The sequence below is a fragment of the Eurytemora carolleeae genome, unplaced genomic scaffold (genome assembly GCF_000591075.1).
Source record: "Eurytemora carolleeae unplaced genomic scaffold, Eaff_2.0 scaffold1239, whole genome shotgun sequence".
NCBI lineage: Eukaryota > Metazoa > Arthropoda > Copepoda > Calanoida > Temoridae > Eurytemora > Eurytemora carolleeae.
Window position 1 is genome coordinate 29593 of NW_019397145.1, and position 19867 is coordinate 49459.

A 19867-nucleotide genomic window follows, 5' to 3' on the forward strand; every position below is an offset into this window, starting at 1 on the left:
TGTTTAAATAATCTTAAGATGTGAAATTAAAAACATTATAACATGCATTTCACATTACATCTCTGTTGCTCAAAGTTATGAAGGATAATGCTTCAATGATAACATGGATCAGTAAAATCTATGGTTTCCAGGGGGTGCTGCAGATACCTGCCCTGCACAAATTTCTGTGTACGCCCCTGTTAACGACTTTTTTATCTTTAATTATTTAATATTCTAATCTTCCAAATTTAATAAAAAAATTTTGACTAATGTGAATATTTATTGAGGAGGATATATAATGTTTATTTTTACAATATTGTCACTTTTAACTAAACTTTATTATTTACATACATAAATACAAATTAAAGTTCAAATGAGAAATGACTGTAAAAATTCAGGGGTGGTGTACAACCCCCAAATTTCACTTAGGGGGGGGGGGGTAATGGACTTCCACCCCCCCTCTGAAACCGCCCAATTGTTAACAAAAACACGTGTAGTGTACTCAGGCCCGTTTCACTGAACACATATAATATACGTTAAATGCACATAAAATTGTATAATTTATAAATGTCGTCTTTCTCTTTCAAAATATAATGGGTCCCATTGTACAATGACAGAGATGAAATTTGTAAAAGTTCAAAAAGGAATTTATAAAATTTTTTACGTATACATTTTTTATAAAGTTCAACTAAAGTCTTTACCCGACGACAAATTTACTTTTCAATTCTCTTTCAGAAACAAAATAAACAGAAGGAGAAGCGCACAATTATGCGACATATTGAAGTAAGTTGTCAGATTACAATGATATTAAAGTAAGTTGTCAGATTACAATGATATTAAAGTAAGTTGTCAGATCACAATGATATTGAAGTAAGTTGTCAGATTACAATGATATTGAAGTAAGTTGTCAGATTACAATGATATTAAAGTAAGTTGTCAGATTACAATGATATTAAAGTAAGTTGTCAGATTACAATGATATTAAAGTAAGTTGTCAGATTACAATGATATTAAAGTAAGTTGTCAGATTAAAATGATATTAAAGTAAGTTGTCAGATTACAATGATATTAAAGTAAGTTGTCAGATTACAATGATATTAAAGTAAGTTGTCAGATTACAATAATATAAAAGTAATTTGTCAGATTACAATGATATTAAAGTAAGTTGTCAGATTACAATAATATTAAAGTAAGTTGTCACATTACAATGATATTAAAGTAAGTTGTCAGATTACAATGATATTAAAGTAAGTTGTCAGATTACAATGATATTGAAGTAAGTTGTCAGATTACAATGATATTAAAGTAAGTTGTCAGATTACAATGATATTAAAAATTAAATAAATTGTTAATTCAATGAACCTTTTATAGATATTTCTCGGAATTGCGTTGATATCTCCAGCTCTTTCTGTTCCTGTCGAGTAAGTTTTTTTTAAATGTTGAAGTTTTATGATTTTTATTTTTATCAACTATAGCTGAAGTTCGCTGTGTTTCTCAGGTTTATATTATTATTCATAGTCATATTAGCGACTCGTAAACATTTTTTCAAAAAACATCGTCAAAAATGGACGTGCAAAAATGGACGTGCAAAAAGAAGCAAGTAATAGAGAACCTGGAGACGTGCAGATGAAGAAAAGAGAAAAAAGATGAACATTTGAAATCAGTAACTATGCCTCGTACCATTTTATTTTATAAAAAAAAACATTTAAACAAGTTATAAATTAATCCCGTCATTTACTGGCGCGTCAAAATTAAAAACTTTCCTAATTTATTTTAGTCTCCAACACCCTTGGGGCACCCATGGGTTACTAAAAAAATGTCAGCTAATTTGGTTCAGCCGTTTGGCCAGTTATATCAAACATTTAAATATATAACCGAAAAGCTTTATTGTTTAGAGTTTGCTTATCTTTATTCCTTTTTCTTTTTCTTAGTTGAAGATATTTTTTATTTTTGTTTTGATTATTGTTTTGATTCTAATATTGTTTATTATTTATGATAATTATTTTAATTATTATTTCAATATTATTTAGTATATCTGATGAATTAGACGAGGAACTGACCGGTCCACAACCTAGTGTTATAGGTAACTTAAAGCTTAATATTAAGTAACCCTTCCAAGCACCTCTGCCCCTTTAGTAAAAGTAAATTCAACCTATATGAAGCATAAAGTCTGAGCTAGGTACCGTACAGTACAAACTGGGAACGGAAAGGTTGCCCGTGCTTCTGCATGCAAAGACGACAATGCCCAATTCACATCAATATGCTTGAAAACATTATCTGATCAATACTGTGGAAGATATTATCGCTTTCTACATAGTGTTTAGTTCTGATAACTCCAATATGTTTTCCTGTAGAAATGCGCAAGTTACTTTTGTAGAGAAACCGCAATGGAAAATAATCAAATTTCAAAATATTAAACATTGATAACATAAGTATATGTGCTATCAGGCAAAGTTTTTAAGGGTACCGTTGTGAATCGGGAGGATTTGATGTTTTTGCGATGTTGATATGATTTAAATTGTTGAAATTGTTTTCAAATTTTTAGCTGTAGCTCTATACTCCTTCTTAGGGTTTGGCTCTCTGATATTTTTAAGTCATTTTCATGTTTGACGGGGGTAAGGGTAAAACTAACTAAACTAATATAAAGTGAAGCTAATGAGCAATAATTGTTAATTATGAACATATGATAAACTTCTAGAAAATTTCTTATAATTTAGAACTAATCAAGAACTTTTTTTTCATATTATATTCATAATTTTTATTTATTTTTTATTTAAAAATAATTATACTTTACAATATATAAAAAAAGTCTTTCAACCAGCCAGGGTTGAAAGGGGAAAACAAGATTTTGAAGTATCACCAGCCGTGAGATCTAAAGAACAATGTTAAATCTTTCATTTTATTTCAGGGTCGGTTGATAAAGTTTTGAAAAATGTGAATAAGATGGATCAATATCAATGTATTCAGGTATATCAGGGTGTCCTAATAAACGTGAGTTTTAAAGGGACTGTTTGCAATTTTTTTATCTCGCGATTCGTTTTTTTCGTAGCATGTCCGATTAACAACGACACGCTTAAAAGTTTTGTCTGCAGATCAAGAATGGATCATATATACAGATATTTTTGCGTCAGAAACCATGGAGGAAATTGTCATAATAAAACTCTTTTTATGCTAAAAAAATTGACTTATGTTTTTTACAATTTTAGATCAGACATAGGTTTAATCGGTACATTGTAAATCGGACATACCAATCTATTAAATGGACGATCATTTTTCAAATTGCAACGGCGATCTCTTCAAAATGCAACGTTGAAATCGTTTTTAATTTTCTTCATCTTTTCTGCATCTTCAACACTGACGGAGAAATTATAAATTTCCCAAACCAAGAGTTTTCATATATTATTGTTATAGTTGGATAATGACGATACCTGTGGCCGAATTTAAAGAATTTGAGCGGCGGTTGAAATTTAAGCCGCGGTTTAAATATGGTTGGTTCCACTTAAAATTGTATCAAATGTTTCAAGATTTAAGCCGGCGCTGAATTTAAACCGGGTTTTGGCGGAATTAAACCGCGGCTCAAATTCTTTAAATTCCATCTCTGTATTTACAAAAAAATATCTGCAATTTGTAGATCAGAGGCGATCTAATAATTGTCATCTAAGTAATACTACGCTTATTGAGAAACCCTGTATCTAGGAACTATATAAACTATATACAGGAACGCACAACTCAGATATACGCAAATTGTGTATATCTGTTCACTATGGGAGGAATGTAAACAAACCCAGTGCCCCCACAGAAGTTGAAGGGAAAGGACTAAAGCTCTGATATGATTTTACCAACAAAACTAGTCAATATATCAAGAGCGAATACTTATGATTTTTGGCTTTCTGGTCAATATATACAATACAATAGCAAAATATTCTTATTCCACCCCTTGGGCCCTTTTCCCTCAAAAATGATGCGTCGCCCCTGAATTCTTTGTTTTGATCTCCTCCCACTGCAGTACACAGAGTTGACGTATCAGATCTGGCGGTTCCTGGTCTATATATTTCTTGCCCTGTATGCTTTTAATTTTAATATTTTTTTAGGGGCGAATTTTTATATTTTCTATTCATTGCAAACGAATCTTTATCAAAGTATTTAGGTTTAAAGTTACGAAACCAACGAACCCTCATTTAATGTTTCAACCTGATGTTGTAAACCTTTGGTATTTTAAATTTAGTCTTTATCATGTAATATAAATCCTATAGTCTTAACTATCAAAGGTCTGCGACATCAGGTTAAACATATTCTTTTTATTTAGAAAGTTATTTGTGATTAGTNTTTTTTAAATAACAAATTGGATCTAAAACCAAGTATTTAGGTTTGATACGAAACTATATATTTATAAACTTAATATTTTAAACCTTTGATATTTCAAGCTTAGTCTACATATATCTTCTTACAAAATACGCAGTTAGAAAATAGGTTAAAAAATATAGTGATTAATGAATTAAAGTTAGAGGCGAGTGTTCTTTTTATTTAGAAAATTATTTTTGAGTATATGTGTTGTCTTAGCTTTGCAACCTGATGTTGTAACTTGTAAACCTTATATATCTTAAAATTGTCATCATCATCATCATATTTAACAAAATACAAATAGTTTGAAATCAAATTTTGAGAAATAAAATGTTTTTGCCTATGTCATTCATAAACTCTGATTATTTTAATCCCTTTATTTTCTACAACCAATGTTGTAGACCCTAGATATTTCAAACTATGAATTCTGATGGATCAAAAAATCAAAGTTTGAAATATCAAAGGTTTATGCCATCTGGTTTTAAAGATATAGGTATTAGAAAATTGATATTTGTGGCAAAGACTCAATTCCTTTGAGACATTTTGGTCCAGCCTTTGGTCTAGCTTTAGCCAACATATATACAAATTTATTTACAGTGAAACCCTTAATAACGAATACATAGAAAGAATTTATAATGTCGTCATGACAATTGTTCGATGAGTTTTATACTATATTACGTAAATTTCAGTATTTGAAAAATAAATAAATAGCCATGAATATGCGGGAAAGTTTTAAAGAGCTCCATATTATCATTTAATTAAAAAACTAAATATCTGCAACATTCCGTTATCAGAAAGTGAAGAATACGACATTTGATGAATTCTTTCGACGTATTCGTTATTAAGGGTTTCACTGTATATGAACGAAGAACTTTAAAGATAAGTTAAAGATCGAGGCGAGAGTTATTTTTATTTAGAAAATGATTTGCGAGTATATGGGCAGTGCGGAGCAAACTGTTGTGAACGCGGTCACGAATAATTTTGGTTCGCAGACCGGTCAGCTGGCACAGTCAGGACTCAGCCAGTTCCAGTCTAATCCACAACAGGGAAACAATTATATAATTATAGAATAATTAAAGGAACTGGAATTCCAATGACCCTTTTATTAAGTAAAGGACCCGATCTTTGTTTGCAGATTAAAATTTCGGAAGATATCTTTGTTTTTCGCAATTCCTTTTTAAAGAGAAAACAGATGCCTTCCTAAATCTATATATGCTAAGAAATGTTTATGAAGATTATTGTAAAACATTAAAGACATTATTCCATCATGTCTACAATCCCTGAAAGAACTTTCTTTTGTCCCTAATTAGAATTCCTGATTATGAACAAGCATTGATCTTTTAAATAACATATATGGTGAATTTGGGGTTCTGTTGGCTTTTTGGCTATTGAACTTATATGTTATAGGGACAAACTATAGAAAGGACATTTGAAAAAAAGCATTTAATTTAAAAACATTTCATCAATACGATAAGGAAATCTTGGTTTCTAGGCAAAGCAGGGATACCAAACTATAATATTCATTTTTTTTTAAAAATAAAAATTCCATTTTAATTTTCTTTTTATTTTATTTATTCTATTTATTCTATTTATAAAATCGTTTTGTTTCTAGTTCCTTCAGAATTTGCCTGGACAACTCAACCAAAATAATGGACCTTTAACCCAGGAATACCGGCATCATTAATTCATTAATTCATTTATTTATTAATTCATTTATTCATTAATTCATTATTTCATTAATTCATTAATTTATAAATTCATTTATTCATTATTTCATTAATTCATTAATTCATTATTTCATTAATTAATTTATTCTTTAATTCAATAATCTATTATTTCATTAATTCATTAATTCATTCATTCACCTATTCTTTAATTCAATAATTTATTAATTCATTAATTTATCAATTCATTTATTGATTAATTCATTAATTCACCACATTTACGAACATTGATAATTAATAAAAAAAACAAAACTAAAAGTTGAGATTATTTGTAAATATAGTTCAAGCTTTTTGGTTTGTTTAAGCTTTGTTTTGTCAAATTTGCCAAAAATTTACCTAAAAGAAGTAAAACTACAATTTGGTGTTTTATATGTTTATCATTTCAGACTATCGTCATATCAAGTTTATTGATATACATATATTACAGTGCGAACCAGAAAACCATGGAATAGAAAGACGACCATAAATCAATAAATAAGTGTTTTTGATGTTGGTGCAAAGCAAATAGTTTTACTAGTAACTTATAAAATTAGTTATTAAGTGAAATGGGTCTGTTTACACTGCTCAATTCCTGTTTCTCATTCTCATTGGACTATTTAAAGCAAGGATTTAATGCAAGGAAAGTTATTTTAGAGGTGTGCGCATTTTTTGTACTGCAGTGTACTGTCGCTGGGCGGTAATGTAAACACAAGGGATCCATCTTTCACATAAAAAATCAATGAAATAATCTGGTCATAGGAAACAAGGTCGTCTTCCTAATACAGAGTTTTCTGTTCTCACTGTAGGTTCACTCTTGCATGTTAAATGATGGTGGATTTGTCTGATAGGCAGTGACAGCTCAGCTTGGTCAAAATTCACCTTTCCTGCAACAGAATGGTCAACTACTTCAAAATATTGGAGGTCAAATTCTTCAGGCGGGTTTGAATGGCGGTCAAAACCAGTTTCAAACTCAGTTCGCGGGCCAGAACCAGTTTGGAAACCAGTTTGCTGGACAAAACCAATTTGGAAACCAGTTTGCCGGCCAAAACCAGTTTGGAAACCAGTTTGCTGGACAAAACCAGTTTGGAAACCAGTTTGCCGGCCAAAACCAGTTTGGAAACCAGTTTGCCGGTCAAAACCAGTTTGGAAACCAGTTTAAAGGGCAGAATCAGTTTAGGAAAGCACAAATAAAAATGAATATAATCTTATTTGACACCTGAAAAGTTTGTTTAAATTAACAAAGAAAACAATTTGATTTCGTAAGTTTTATTCTTGATATTTTTGATTTGTGAATTTTCAGTCAAAACCAGATTGGACAACAGCAGCAAGGTAATGAAAACAAATATCGACTTGAATAATTTTTTTTAGATTTAAGGGACTGTACCTTCAAGTGGTCCTCCTTTTTAAGAGGGCCATATCTGATTAACAATGGATACCCTTTTATCAATTATTTGATCATATAGTGTGGCCATTTTTTTGCAGTAGAAATGGAAAAATCACTTTTGTAGAGAAAGTAGAATTAAAAATAATAAAGTTTTAAGAAAATGAACATGGATATTTCTTTCATTATTTATCAGATAAAGGTATCGAAAGTACTATTGTGAATTGGACAAGCTCGTAAATAAATGTAGATTCTATTGCAGATACAGTTTCTTTTATATTAGACCACTAATTCTTTTATTGGCAGTGTACTGTACAGTTTTATTATTCCATTTACAGGAGGAGCTGGGGATGCTATTATAGATGCTATAGCAGGAGCACTTGCTGGTGCAATACCTGGCAGGAAAAAGAGATCAGAAGAAAGGTTAATTTATGGACAAAATATAATATAGTTTGCTTGTTTGTCTGTCAGGGTATCTGTACATATCCGGGAAAGCCAAAAAATCAAAGCAACTATAGAGAAAGATTTTCGGGCGGTTGAAATAAAAAACGTTACTTGGCAAATAATGTCGACATTTTTTATTTTGAAAAATCTGCAAATTCTAACCAAAAAATCCGTGAAAATTTGACGACGTTGAAAAAATAGTCACTTGAAGAGCAACAACCAAAAGCTAGAATTGTTATTTGAAAAAGGGGCGCGAAGCGTCATAGAAGGCTAGTTTGTAATAAACAGGGTAAGTCTTAAGCCAGTCATCTAGTATTTCACCCTGTAACAAACTTTTAAAAACAAGGATTTATTCTAGTGTTCGTGTGTTCTAAACTCGTTCTAAAACATGAAAAAAGCAGATTACGAAATTATAATTTATAATCTCGTCTTCTATTACGAGACAATTGTTAATTCTAAAATCAAAAGTTTTGCTTGAATTACACATAAAATTAAATTCTAAGTAAATATTTTCAATCATAACTCATTAAAGACATATGGCAAAGAAAAAAAAATGTTTTTAACTCCTAATATTGACCGGATAAATTGGCGTTTACTAAACTTGTAGGTAAAATCAAATCAAATGTCTAAGAAAGTATGAAGTTTACAATCAAATCCGTAATTATTTTTCAATTCAATTTGCATTCCATACATAAAGAAAAACAAAAAATTGAAGATTTTTTTTTTGCGGGAATTTTATTTTTTAATTTAATATGTCAAGTTTTTCACTTGAATAAAGATACGACTGAACAAGGACATATTTTGTGGATTTTATTGATTTCGTTGGTGGATTTTCGACATTTTTTACTATCGAGTATCGAACTTTTTAATAGCAATTTTTTAAAACATTTTGACTTGCCTGCAAGGTTAAAACCACAAACCAAAAGACAGACATACGAGCCAGTTATACATTATACACAGACCGATTAATCAATTTACTTTTGCTTTTTTTAGACGGCAGAAAAGACAAACATCGATGCATGGTCAAGCAATCAAGTAAGAATGTGTTTTTTTTTTCTCGCATCCATCGTTCTTTTACTTAATAAATGTTTATTCGACAAAATAAAAATAAAACGCCACTCCTTTCTAAGAAGCTGTTTTTTTTTGGCATGCAACAATTTTCATTGATTCCCGCTAATTTAAAAACATATTTGTATAGGTCAAAATCAAAATCAATGGAATTTTGAATTTCCATTGATTCTCATTTTTCAAAGATTAAATAATACAATTATTTTTCTTTTAGAATGATGCAATCATTTGGTTTGGACCAGATGGGTGCATATCCGTTTGTGAGAGCTGCAATAATTGGGCATGCTAATAAAGAGAGCCCAACAAATTGCAGACAGGTCTTAATTTTTATTTTTTATTTTAATGATGTTCTTTCGTAAAGTTAGGGGGCGTTTTAACCATTAAGATACAGTAAGATGTCCAAATATGACAAATGATACATCATTAGAAAGCTCTTGTGCTCTACATTTAGAATCTGCAAAAAAATTTGCAAATTTGCAAAAATAGAATTTTTTATCGCAAAATCCAGTTATATAGTAAAAATGTTTGCAAAAAAAAAATTTGTCCAAAAAATAAAAAATTATACATTTTTGAAAAGCTCTTGACCATGCCATTTCAAATTTGCAAAATTTTTTGCAAAATTTTAAATAACCTGATTTTTAATGAAGAAAAACTAAAAATGTGCAAATTTCCTTTGACAGGTTGTTTGCAAAAAATTTGCATTTTTTTTCGCAAATCCGTTTTCTTATGTCATAGGCTTTCCAAAAAGCTAAAATTTATCAAAATCTGACAAGTGAAAGTGGGTCAAAACAAAGATTTAGTTTGTTACAGGCAAAAACAGTCATTCAGGCAGTGTGGCTGAGGACTCAGGCAGTTAGTATTAAAGCCCAGTTTTAGGCCTAAAGGGAGGGCTTTGGGTATGTAAGAAAAGTCAGAATATTTCAACAGCCTCAGACGAATACTTTTTGAGTTATGTAAAAAAAACTACAGGGGGGGGGGTCAACAGGAATAGGGTTAAACTTGAAGGAAATCATTATTATAAAAACAGACATTAAAAATTCTGTAATGTTTTTTCTACAGTCTCATGCAACTATGATAGAAAGAGGACTGTTAACTACATGAAAAGCAAAAACATAAAAAAAAGCCACAGTGCAGTGAACACAGACCCATTTAAATTAAGTAGTGGATTTTCTAGCAAGTGGTAAATTGTTTCATTAAACCATCAATTATTATAAGACTATTAAATGCCGTCACCTTTTCCAAAGTATTATAGGTATCACCTTACAACACTTTTTCGTAAAAATGTTGTGTCAATGGCCAAAAAAATACGGAGTTTGGTTAGAAAACGCATTTGTTCAATAAAGTTACTCACATCTTTTTCGAAACTGCTTCACGAATTCAACTTAATTTAAAATCAAATAGTGGAATATTTTGTATTTTTAAACACCTTATTGTTTCAGCTATTCCCCCAGTGTCCAGACGGAACAGATCAGCTGTTGAATTATTTCAACAACCATAATGGAGGATTATTCCAGAACGCCGTCCCTAGCGCTACAAGTGAGGTTGGATCCCTCTTCCCAGGATTATCAGCTTTACCACAGGTATACAAGACCACTGGAACCATAGCTGTCCAGGTTGACCCCAAAAACACAGCTGTCTTGGTTGACCCCAAAACCATGAACTGTCTAGGTTGGCTAGAAAATCATAGCTGTCTAGGTTGACTAGAAACCCCAGTTGTCTATGGTTGACCAGAAAACCACAGCTGTCTAGGTTGACTACATAACCGCAGCTGTCTAGGTTGACTAGAAAACCACAGCTGTCTAAGTTAACTAGAAAACCACAACTGTCTTGGTTAAATGTGTTAAAAGAATGAGCTTTGTTGTAAATAATGTTTGTTTTTATTTAGTCTTTGTTTTTTCTTTTAGTTAAAAATACCGCTAAAAATTCAGAGGTCTCGACAGTTAAAAACAAAAAAACCTTCTAGTTCATTTTTAAAATCCAAAGAAATTTTTACAGTATTTCAAATTATAATAATTCTAAAATCTTTTATAATTATCTAGGAAAAAAAATGTATTTATTATTGCTTAGATTGCAGCCTCAACTATTGGTGAATTTGCTTCATCAAGCGGCGGCTCCGGAGGCGGTGGAGGGTTGGCGGATTTAGTAGGTCATTTTAAACATACTGTTAGACTCAAATTTTGATTTTAAATAGTCCAATGAACACGAAACACAGCACTTGTGCAGTGCTCACAGACCCAATTATTTGGTTTTGAAGCATACTGGTAAAACCATTTCCTTATAATAACATCAACTAATCATAAGATTAATAAAATGTCGTGATCGTAATCCACAGTTTATGGGGACCACTGTCCAACACCTTGTGTTCTACTAGCTTGGGAACCCAGCGTTGCCCAGATTACTCATAGTTACTTTCGCCGTTTACCCGCACTTGGTGGATTTTACTGGGAAACAACATTTTTTGAATAAAAGTCAACCCGTCTAATTTTAATTCTTAAAACCAGACTTTGAATATTTCCTTGGCTCTCCTGAGTTCCCCGTTCAAAATTTGAGGCAAATCGGTCAAGGGGATTCTGAGTTATGATCGGACAAACAAACAAACAGACATACTTTGTATTTATAGAAAACTGTGTTCAGGTGCTGAGTCTGGTATAATGAATACAGTGGTGGACGGGTTAGCTGGGATGATTGCCTCAGCAATGGGGAAGAAAAAATAATTTTTTTTTGTGGCAACCTTTTTTTTAAAGACCAGAACAAAGTAATCGTGAAAAAATGTGTAAGGAATGATTTGAAAAAAGTTTATGGGGTCTCACTTGCGTCAAACCACTTGATTTTAAAAGAATTATAAATGTTATTTCAATCACCATTGAAAGCTTTATCTGATCGTTTTTCTAGGCATAAAAATGTCTATCAATGTCAATTTTTTGTAGAGAAACCATACACAATTGGAAAAAATCAGTGTTCAAAATTTTAAATATTTTTATCTAATTTGTTCATACTTGATCAGAAAAATCTTTACACTTCTAAGGATATCATTGTGAATCGGGCATTGTCAACCTTGCATGAAGGGTTCCTTGAAATGACGCTTATAATCCCTTAGCATAACGTAACATAAAAGGAGGTTGTTTAAGTGGTTATGCAATTTGATTTTTGCATATTTTACACAAGTACATCCTTTCATATTTTTACGTAAAATTCGAATCTATTTGCCCTTTCAAGTTTACATTGTATTGACTTTCTACATAATTCACAGATTATTCAAAATAAACTTATGATTTTGTAAATGGTCTAAACTCTGAAGTCCAGGATAATTTGAGCATAACAACCTGCAATCTCGGGCCTGGGGATTAGTAGATCTAGTCAAAGGTCGTCTTCAAAGAAAGACTACTTATCTTGTCCTTTTTGAGTAAAAGTCTTCATTGAAACTTAAAAATTTTCTTCATTTCACAAAATCTGTTATTCTTTAGTCCGTTTATCAACATTGTTTTATTTATCATTTTATTTATTTTGTTATTTAAATATTTTTTATTGCACTGTTATCATAATTTATTTATTTATTTCTTTATTTTGTTTTTTTATATTTACAGTAACTAGTAAATATAATGTTGTCATGCCTAAGAATAAATATAAAAATATTTTGTATTAAATTTATTGATTTCTATACTTTATGATTTACAACTTTATTTATATGTGTGAAAGAGATGTATGAAATGATACAAGGCTTCCACTTGTATAATCAATGTCATGATAATCTTGGTCCAGCAGAGGTCCAAATCCCTAAATAGTAAAATTATGTTTAAGTTAAGACGACATTCCAAAACTTTATTTTCTGGCAAGTTATAATATACAGGGTTACCCACACAGATAATTCATTGAATAAACCAATTTTCAGATTAAAATTGTATTTTGCACTAAATGTAGTTTAGTCTAATGGCTACATTGATCTATGAATGTAAATAAGAATAACTATCTATAAAGTCGTCTTTAAAGTCTTTTCCTTTGTGGGTAGCCCTGTAAGATTACAAATCACAGTTTTTTAAATTGTTTTTGGGATTTTCACCAAAGAAAAAGCTTGTTTGTTTGTATGTCCACTGTACCGCAAGGTTACCTCACCAAATATTAACAGTTATACAAAGCTATATAAAAAGTTTTCAAAAAGTTCGAGACTATTTTTACATTTAAATTCAAAACAAGTCAATATTTTTAATTATTAAAAATAAAATTTATTAGTCTGTTTATGACTTTGTAGATTTATGCCCTAAAATCATTTCATCCTTTCAGGTTCCCCCTTGTTAGATTTTTACCTGGTTTTGAGAAAAATCTTCTTCATCACTGGTCTTTCCTTCAGGAGTCCCAGGATATGCGCCGGTGTCGGAAAATGCCGCAGAATCCGAGTATAATGTTATTCCGTCGTCTTCATTTGCCTGGGATTTCTGAGGATACACTGCCACAATGTCGTCTTCTGCAAGTTTCTCATATTGATTAGGTATTAGGAATCCTTGAAGATTTATCATGGAACCTGACACAATTAATTTTTTTCAAATTAAAAAGTAGAAGTAACTTGGTATTTTCTCTAAAATTTTTAGTAAAAAGCTAAATTTTTTCTAAATGAAAAATATTGCAAGAAAAACAGACATTTAGAAAAAAATTGGAAAACGTGTGGTTTAAATTCCTCTCCTGTACATATATACTACCTTAATTCATTGTCTATTCGTTTCATATCAAAAAACTAATTTCTTTGTTGAAATTTTTTGTTCAAAAATATTTTTAGGAAATATTTACCAGTTTTTTTCTTGCTTGACGTGTTCTCAGGTAGAGTTGGTTCCTGTCCAGCTTTCACGTGGTATTTGTAAACTGGTTCTGCTCCACCTGAAGTATATTCGGCTCCACCGGAAGAAGATTCAAGATGACCGGTCCAGCCCTGGGGGTAGTTCTGACTCGTTCGAACCGGTTTGTAGTTGTCTGCGGTAATGACCGGCCCGTAATCCTCAACCGGCTCTTGCGGGCTATAATATTTTTGGACTGGACTTTGCGGGCTATAATATTCCTGGATTGGGGTTTGCGGGCTGTAATATTCTTGTACAGGACTCTGTGGGTTATAATAATCTTCGTATGACCCAACTCCCTGAACATTTTTATCATTTAAAGGGACTGTAAGCGTAATTTTAAGTGACCTTCCATGCAAAGATGCCAATGTCCGATTCTTGTCCGAACTTCAAAAGCTTTGTTGGATCAAGTATGAATTAGATATCTATGATTTTTTTTTTAATTAAACTTATTATTATTATTCATGTGCTTTCTCTTCAAAAGCGACGACAATTGCACAATTCTTGATTAAACGGAGATAATCAGAAAAATATAAACACTTTCCGAGGTGGAAAACCTAAGTTTTGGATCAGATTAATATTTTAAGGGTACCGTTGTAAATCGGGAAGTTCCATCTTTGCCTGAAGGGTCACTTGAAATTACGCCTACAGTCCCTGGATTCAGCGTTCAAAAGTTTTGACCTTATGTTAATAAACTATTAAGACAGGGTTACCCAGACAGAATGAGACTGTAAAGACGACCGGAAACTCTGTAAAAATTAGTTTTAAATTAGTCTTCACTCTTCAGCCATAAAGTGAATGTATGGTTGTTGAACTGAAAATGTAGTATTGTGGAAAACTTTTTAGGAATCATTTGAGACATAAAAAACGTTTCCACAATGTATAATTACTGATTTAATGATTTACACAGAGAGAAACAAGTTTACAGTTGCATGGAACTATGAATATAAAGAAAAAACTAAAGTTTTATCCTTTGTGGGTAACCCTGTACTTCTAGTAATTTATTGATCGTAATCATCATAACATGAGAAATAAGATGGAATTAATGGATTTAGAATTAAAAAGTTTAGACCATGTTAATTAACGATAACTACCTGTTGAGGAAGATCAGCGTACTTAAGTATTGGTCTAACCTCCAGAACATTCTACAATAAAGACGACATTTAAATACATTCACAGAAAAAACAGATAAGACCAACGCTATAATGTGAAAACTTTCTTTTTGTGGTTAAAATTAATCTATATATATATTTATATATATATTTTGCTTGTTTGTCTTATTCTGCAAGCTGCATCATGCGTATATCCAATGAACGTCAAAATGGCTGAAATGACCAGGCTCAAATTTTGTGCGGAACCTCAAATGAAAATTTGTATTACTGTTGTTACATCGGAAGGGAAAATGCTAAAAGATTTATTAACAATTAAACGTTGAAATAAAAGATATGCGCGAAGCGCCCTGATAGCCTAGTTACAATAGAATGAAAATACTTCCGCTTAAACAGTTCCAAATTGGTTACTGTCGAAAACAGAAAGTGTTGATAAAATATTATTCTTTATCAATTCACTTTCAAAGAAAAATGACATTAAAAATAAAAATAACATTAAATGTAACATTACATATAACTATATATAACATTAAATATAAATATAATAAAAATATAAATATATAACATTGAATATATAAATATAAAATTAATTATAAACCACGTGTCAAAGGGCTTGCAATTGATAGATAATAAACACACAAGAAAGATGTTGATGTTCATAAAAATTTAAAAGTATTTAAAAGTAAAAAAAAATATTATTTAAAATTATTTCTAACCTTGTTTTTAGCTGGAGAAATAGCTAAACCTTTAACACCAACTGGTACTGCACTCTAAACATTATCAAATCAATTAAAAAAAACTCTAGGGGCTCAAACTAATCTGACATGGTCTTTTAACTATCTAAGGAATTGGGTGGTTACCAGGAAGTTTTGGCCTAAACCTTGAATTCAACTAGTTTAAGGGTGGTGTCGGGGTTCAATGCAGGACTCACAGGGAATTTTTGAGTACGGATTTTAAAACTTGAATAGACCAGCTTATTTCGATCCTACTTGTTCCAGGGATAGTCTTCTTCACAATGATGTTTTCTATTTTTCGATATCTATATAGTATTTTTAGTATGTAATAAACAAATACACTTTATTATGAATTGTAGTCTGTAACAGGGATAACCTGTATTTAAACTGTGTGTTTCATCTTAATAAACAGTATAGTACCATCTTTATTCCTAACTTATAGGGAGTGAACCTAGTATAGTGATAGCTATCCATAGACTCTAGAGAGTGAAATCAGTATAAGACATAGACTGTGGTTAGATAGGAATTAGCTGTGTTTGAGTGTAGACTCTGATAGTTTTATATCTTTGATCTTGAAGATTAGAGTTAGAGGCAATTCCTGTTCTAGGAGTAAACTGAGTTTTGTTCACTACTGAAGTTTGTTAGAGTTGCCTAAGTTGAGATATTTTCTGGTTGGTTTTCCTTTGCAGCTCATTTATTGTCAAAGGGACTACTCCTGAGTTTAGAGGAGGGTCGAATATTTTATGGTGGCAAGCGGTCGTGATAGAGGGTAGTTGGAAGTAAAAAGAAAATCCAATACCAAACCCAAGGAGAGCTGAAAGGAACCAGAGAAGATGGAAGAGGCAAATGAGTTAATTCAGAGGCAGAGGGAGGAGATAGAACGACTTAATCAGGAATTAGTTGTGGCCCGTGGACAAGCAGCAACCCTGGCACCTGGACCAGCAGCAGCCCCGGCACCTGGACCAGATGCAGTACCCCTCCCCGCTGAGGTAGAGGTAGAAGACTATCGGACCCGAGAAGCTATATTACGAAGCGTTCCCAAGTTCCTGGATAATGGTACTCTCCTATTTAGAGATCACGAGGTAATGGTGTATAAGTTTTTGATGTGTCGACACAACATTGTCCGGACCGATAAGTTTAAGAAGACCATCTTGTTGGAGAGTCTAGCAGGCAAAGCTGTAAGTAGGATCTGGGACAACCCACTCATTCAGGAATGTTATCGGAGTGGTACGTTCGATCAGTTTGCAGCCCTGATCTGAGAGACCTTCTGTTCAGATTCGGAAGCTATGTTAGTGCATTCATGTTGGATTACACGGACTGTGTGTAAATCCAACCAAGATTAGGAGAGTGGGTGTTAACATATTTCACGGCAATATGGAACAACCCAGCTCCGCCAAGAAGATGTATCTCGTCCAACCCAGGACAGTAACAAGGTTGCAAGGATATAAGTGCAAAATCCGCGAGAGCAGATTTCGCTACTACTGCGGGGCGTGGAGTCATCTCAAGGTGGCCAAGGTCCCCACAATACAACATGATGTGTTGGTATCATCGGAGTGGTGCAGATTACTTAGTAACCACAGACAATTCAAACCACCGGGTAGTAACCAGATCTTTAAAATCCTGATTGATCAGACCACCTTCGTTCAAGTAGCAGCTGTTGGAGAGCTCAAGGTAGCGGATGACAAGGTCGGATGCAAGGGGGAGACAATGAATACGGGCAACGGTTTAGTGGAAGATTTGATGTAGCTAGTGGAGTATTCAATCCTTGTGGAATCGGAAGAGTTTGTGGCACAAGGACAGTTAGTAGAAAGTAAAAGTGACCACCTGGAACTTCCATGCAAGTTAAATGCAGGAGGTTGCGAGACGGGGGACGGGACATTTATCTACAACTACACCCCAACCTGCTCGTTTGAGAAGATACAAGTATTCACTGGAACACGAGTGATGGGTTCTTACCTAGTAGATGAGAAGAAAGCTATTTTACTTAATATTACAAGAGTGACAATGGCACCACAGGAATGTGGCAGTGTGAAGTTGTTGTCTACCAAGTGCCCCAAACTCTCCGCAGCAGAATTAGCAGATGTAGTTAGTTGGGGAACACTGCACCCTTCAGACTTGCACGTCGCCATCCAGGAACGAGTACGAAAGGATTACCTAGCCTATCAATTGGAGAAACAGATGCAGTCAGTCCAGGAGATGTTGAAGGTTACAGTCTGCCAGCAACAAGTGGCCGGTTCTGAAGAGATACCACAACAGTTACCCAACAGGCAGTACGCCTACAGGAGAGGAGATGTGTTGTTTGTACTATCTTGTGTACAGAAAAGAGGAGTGATTGCAGAACTGTCAAACTGTTATGACAAAATTCCAATGGACCCAAGTGGGCAAGTATGGGTAGATCCCACCACCCGACTACGTACTCAGCATGCTACGCAATTACCCTGTTCCAACAAGTTCCCGATGACCATACAGGTGTCCAATAATACTTGCGTAGCAATTACACCTGCATTTGTACCAGTGGCAACGCCTGAGCAGTTAACATTGGAACAGGATAACTCTATGGACCATTTGGACAAGTCTGTGAGCCGACCCTACACTTATGCCGAACAGAGGGAGTGGGAACAGATTCTGGAGTATCCTTCTTACCATAAGGCTTTGCTGAAGTCCCTAACTATAGGGAGTTGCGTGGAAACCAACTCTTGTGCAGTAGGAGTCAATGACTCCATAACCAGGTACGACTTGACCGGATTGACGAAGAGCTATGAAGAGATGAATATCCTCTCACGAGTGGACAGAGCAATAAGGGAATACGGGACTATCTCGCTCCCCTAGTACTGGTGATTATGGCATGAGTAAGAATGATTGTTCACATATCTTTTATGGTAATGGCATATTTAAAAGGAGGACCTGCCATGGCTCTTGCCATTATTTTGACTACCTGTTGTGGAGCTAATGAGACCCTCCAGAAGATGAAGAGAAGGAGACAGCGAGTTGAAGAACTCCCACTACAGGTTCCAAAGGCGGAAACATCCGCCCCTCTTTTACCGACTCCAACTCCAAGCGTTCCAGCTCCGAGTGTATCTTTCCAGGCACCATCAGGACGCAGATTTCTTTTACTGGGGATTTTCTTTTTACCCAGGGGAAGTTTTATATTTTGGGGTTGGGTGTCAAAATAAAAACTTGAGGGGGATGTAAGGAATTGGGTGGTTACGTACCAGGAAGTTTTAGCCTAAACCTTGAATTCAACTAGTTTAAGGGTGGAGTTGGGTTCAATGCAGGACTCACAGGGAATTTTTGAGTACGGATTTTAAAACTTGAATAGACCAGCTTATTTCGATCCTACTTGTTCCAGGGATAGTCTTCTTCACAATGATGTTTTCTATTTTTCGATATCTATATAGTATTTTTAGTATGTAATAAACAAATACACTTTATTATGAATTGTAGTCTGTAACAGGGATAACCTGTATTTAAACTGTGTGTTTCATCTTAATAAACAGTATAGTACCATCTTTATTCCTAACTTATAGGGAGTGAACCTAGTATAGTGATAGCTATCCATAGACTCTAGAGAGTGAAATCAGTATAAGACATAGACTGTGGTTAGATAGGAATTAGCTGTGTTTGAGTGTAGACTCTGATAGTTTTATATCTTTGATCTTGAAGATTAGAGTTAGAGTCAATTCCTGTTCTAGGAGTAAACTGAGTTTTGTTCACTACTGAAGTTTGTTAGAGTTGCCTAGGTTGAGATATTTTCTGGTTGGTTTTCCTTTGCAGCTCATTTATTGTCAAAGGGACTACTCCTGAGTTTAGAGGAGGGTCGAATATTTTATATCAATAAATCTAAGTGTTATAAAAAGTTCTTAAAAGGAAGATTGTTTTTTCGAAAACAAAACATTTTTAGCAAATATTCTAAATTTAGGGATAGAGAAATAGAATTCTATTTGAACATCCTTATATTCTGTTTATTATTTCAAATAAATGTTAATTATTTCGAAATGTTTTTTATTCATAGTTATTCATTTCATACACTGCAAATGCAGTTTGGCAGCTAAGACATTAATTTGTTTAAGTTACGAACATACAGGGTGTCCCACGAAACATGACAATAGGAAGACGACTTGAAAGTCGGCTTTGGTATTTGAATTTATTTGTGACATTTAGTCTTCTATCTACTTTAACATGTATGATTCTTGAAACAATTATCACATAATTCTCCTAGCCCTGGCATTTCCAAAAAGTGGTCTGCGTTTTTTGTGCTTTCAATATTACCGGAGATATAAAGAGT

The 19867-nt window shown here is 33.1% G+C and overlaps 3 protein-coding genes across 4 annotated transcripts in view; 2 read left to right on the forward strand and 1 right to left on the reverse strand.

The window, feature by feature from the left end:
* Positions 1-687: 687 nt before the first annotated feature.
* On the forward strand, positions 688-12555 carry LOC111712327 (RNA polymerase II degradation factor 1). Of its 2 annotated transcripts, XM_023486901.1 has the most exons (14): positions 688-762; positions 1351-1400; positions 2010-2062; positions 2888-2946; positions 5238-5366; positions 5933-5986; positions 6872-7200; positions 7324-7352; positions 7743-7827; positions 8842-8883; positions 9131-9233; positions 10356-10496; positions 10984-11062; positions 11551-12555. In XM_023486901.1, the coding sequence occupies exons 1-14, from the start codon at positions 748-750 to the stop codon at positions 11628-11630; spliced, it is 1248 nt and encodes a 415-aa protein (XP_023342669.1). In that variant the 5' UTR covers positions 688-747; the 3' UTR covers positions 11631-12555. The 2 variants fall into 2 exon arrangements, with proteins under 2 accessions (XP_023342669.1, XP_023342670.1); XM_023486902.1 differs by lacking the exons at positions 688-762; positions 1351-1400; positions 2010-2062; positions 2888-2946 and adding an exon at positions 4008-4041.
* A 42-nt stretch (positions 12556-12597) lies between these two features.
* Positions 12598-19867, reverse strand: part of LOC111712321 (uncharacterized) — a 17617-nt gene continuing 10347 nt past the window's right edge. The window contains exons 9-13 of the mRNA XM_023486895.1: positions 15565-15618; positions 14834-14884; positions 13696-14038; positions 13218-13432; positions 12598-12690 (exon numbers count right to left, since the gene is read on the reverse strand). Coding sequence (XP_023342663.1) covers positions 12598-12690; positions 13218-13432; positions 13696-14038; positions 14834-14884; positions 15565-15618 — 756 coding nt within the window. The remainder of the gene's footprint in view (positions 12691-13217; positions 13433-13695; positions 14039-14833; positions 14885-15564; positions 15619-19867) is intronic.
* LOC111712325 (uncharacterized) lies at positions 15697-19092 on the forward strand. The gene is made up of 2 exons (XM_023486899.1): positions 15697-18461; positions 18591-19092. Exon 1 carries the CDS (start codon positions 17527-17529, stop codon positions 18409-18411), a length of 885 nt encoding a protein of 294 aa, XP_023342667.1. The 5' UTR covers positions 15697-17526; the 3' UTR covers positions 18412-18461; positions 18591-19092.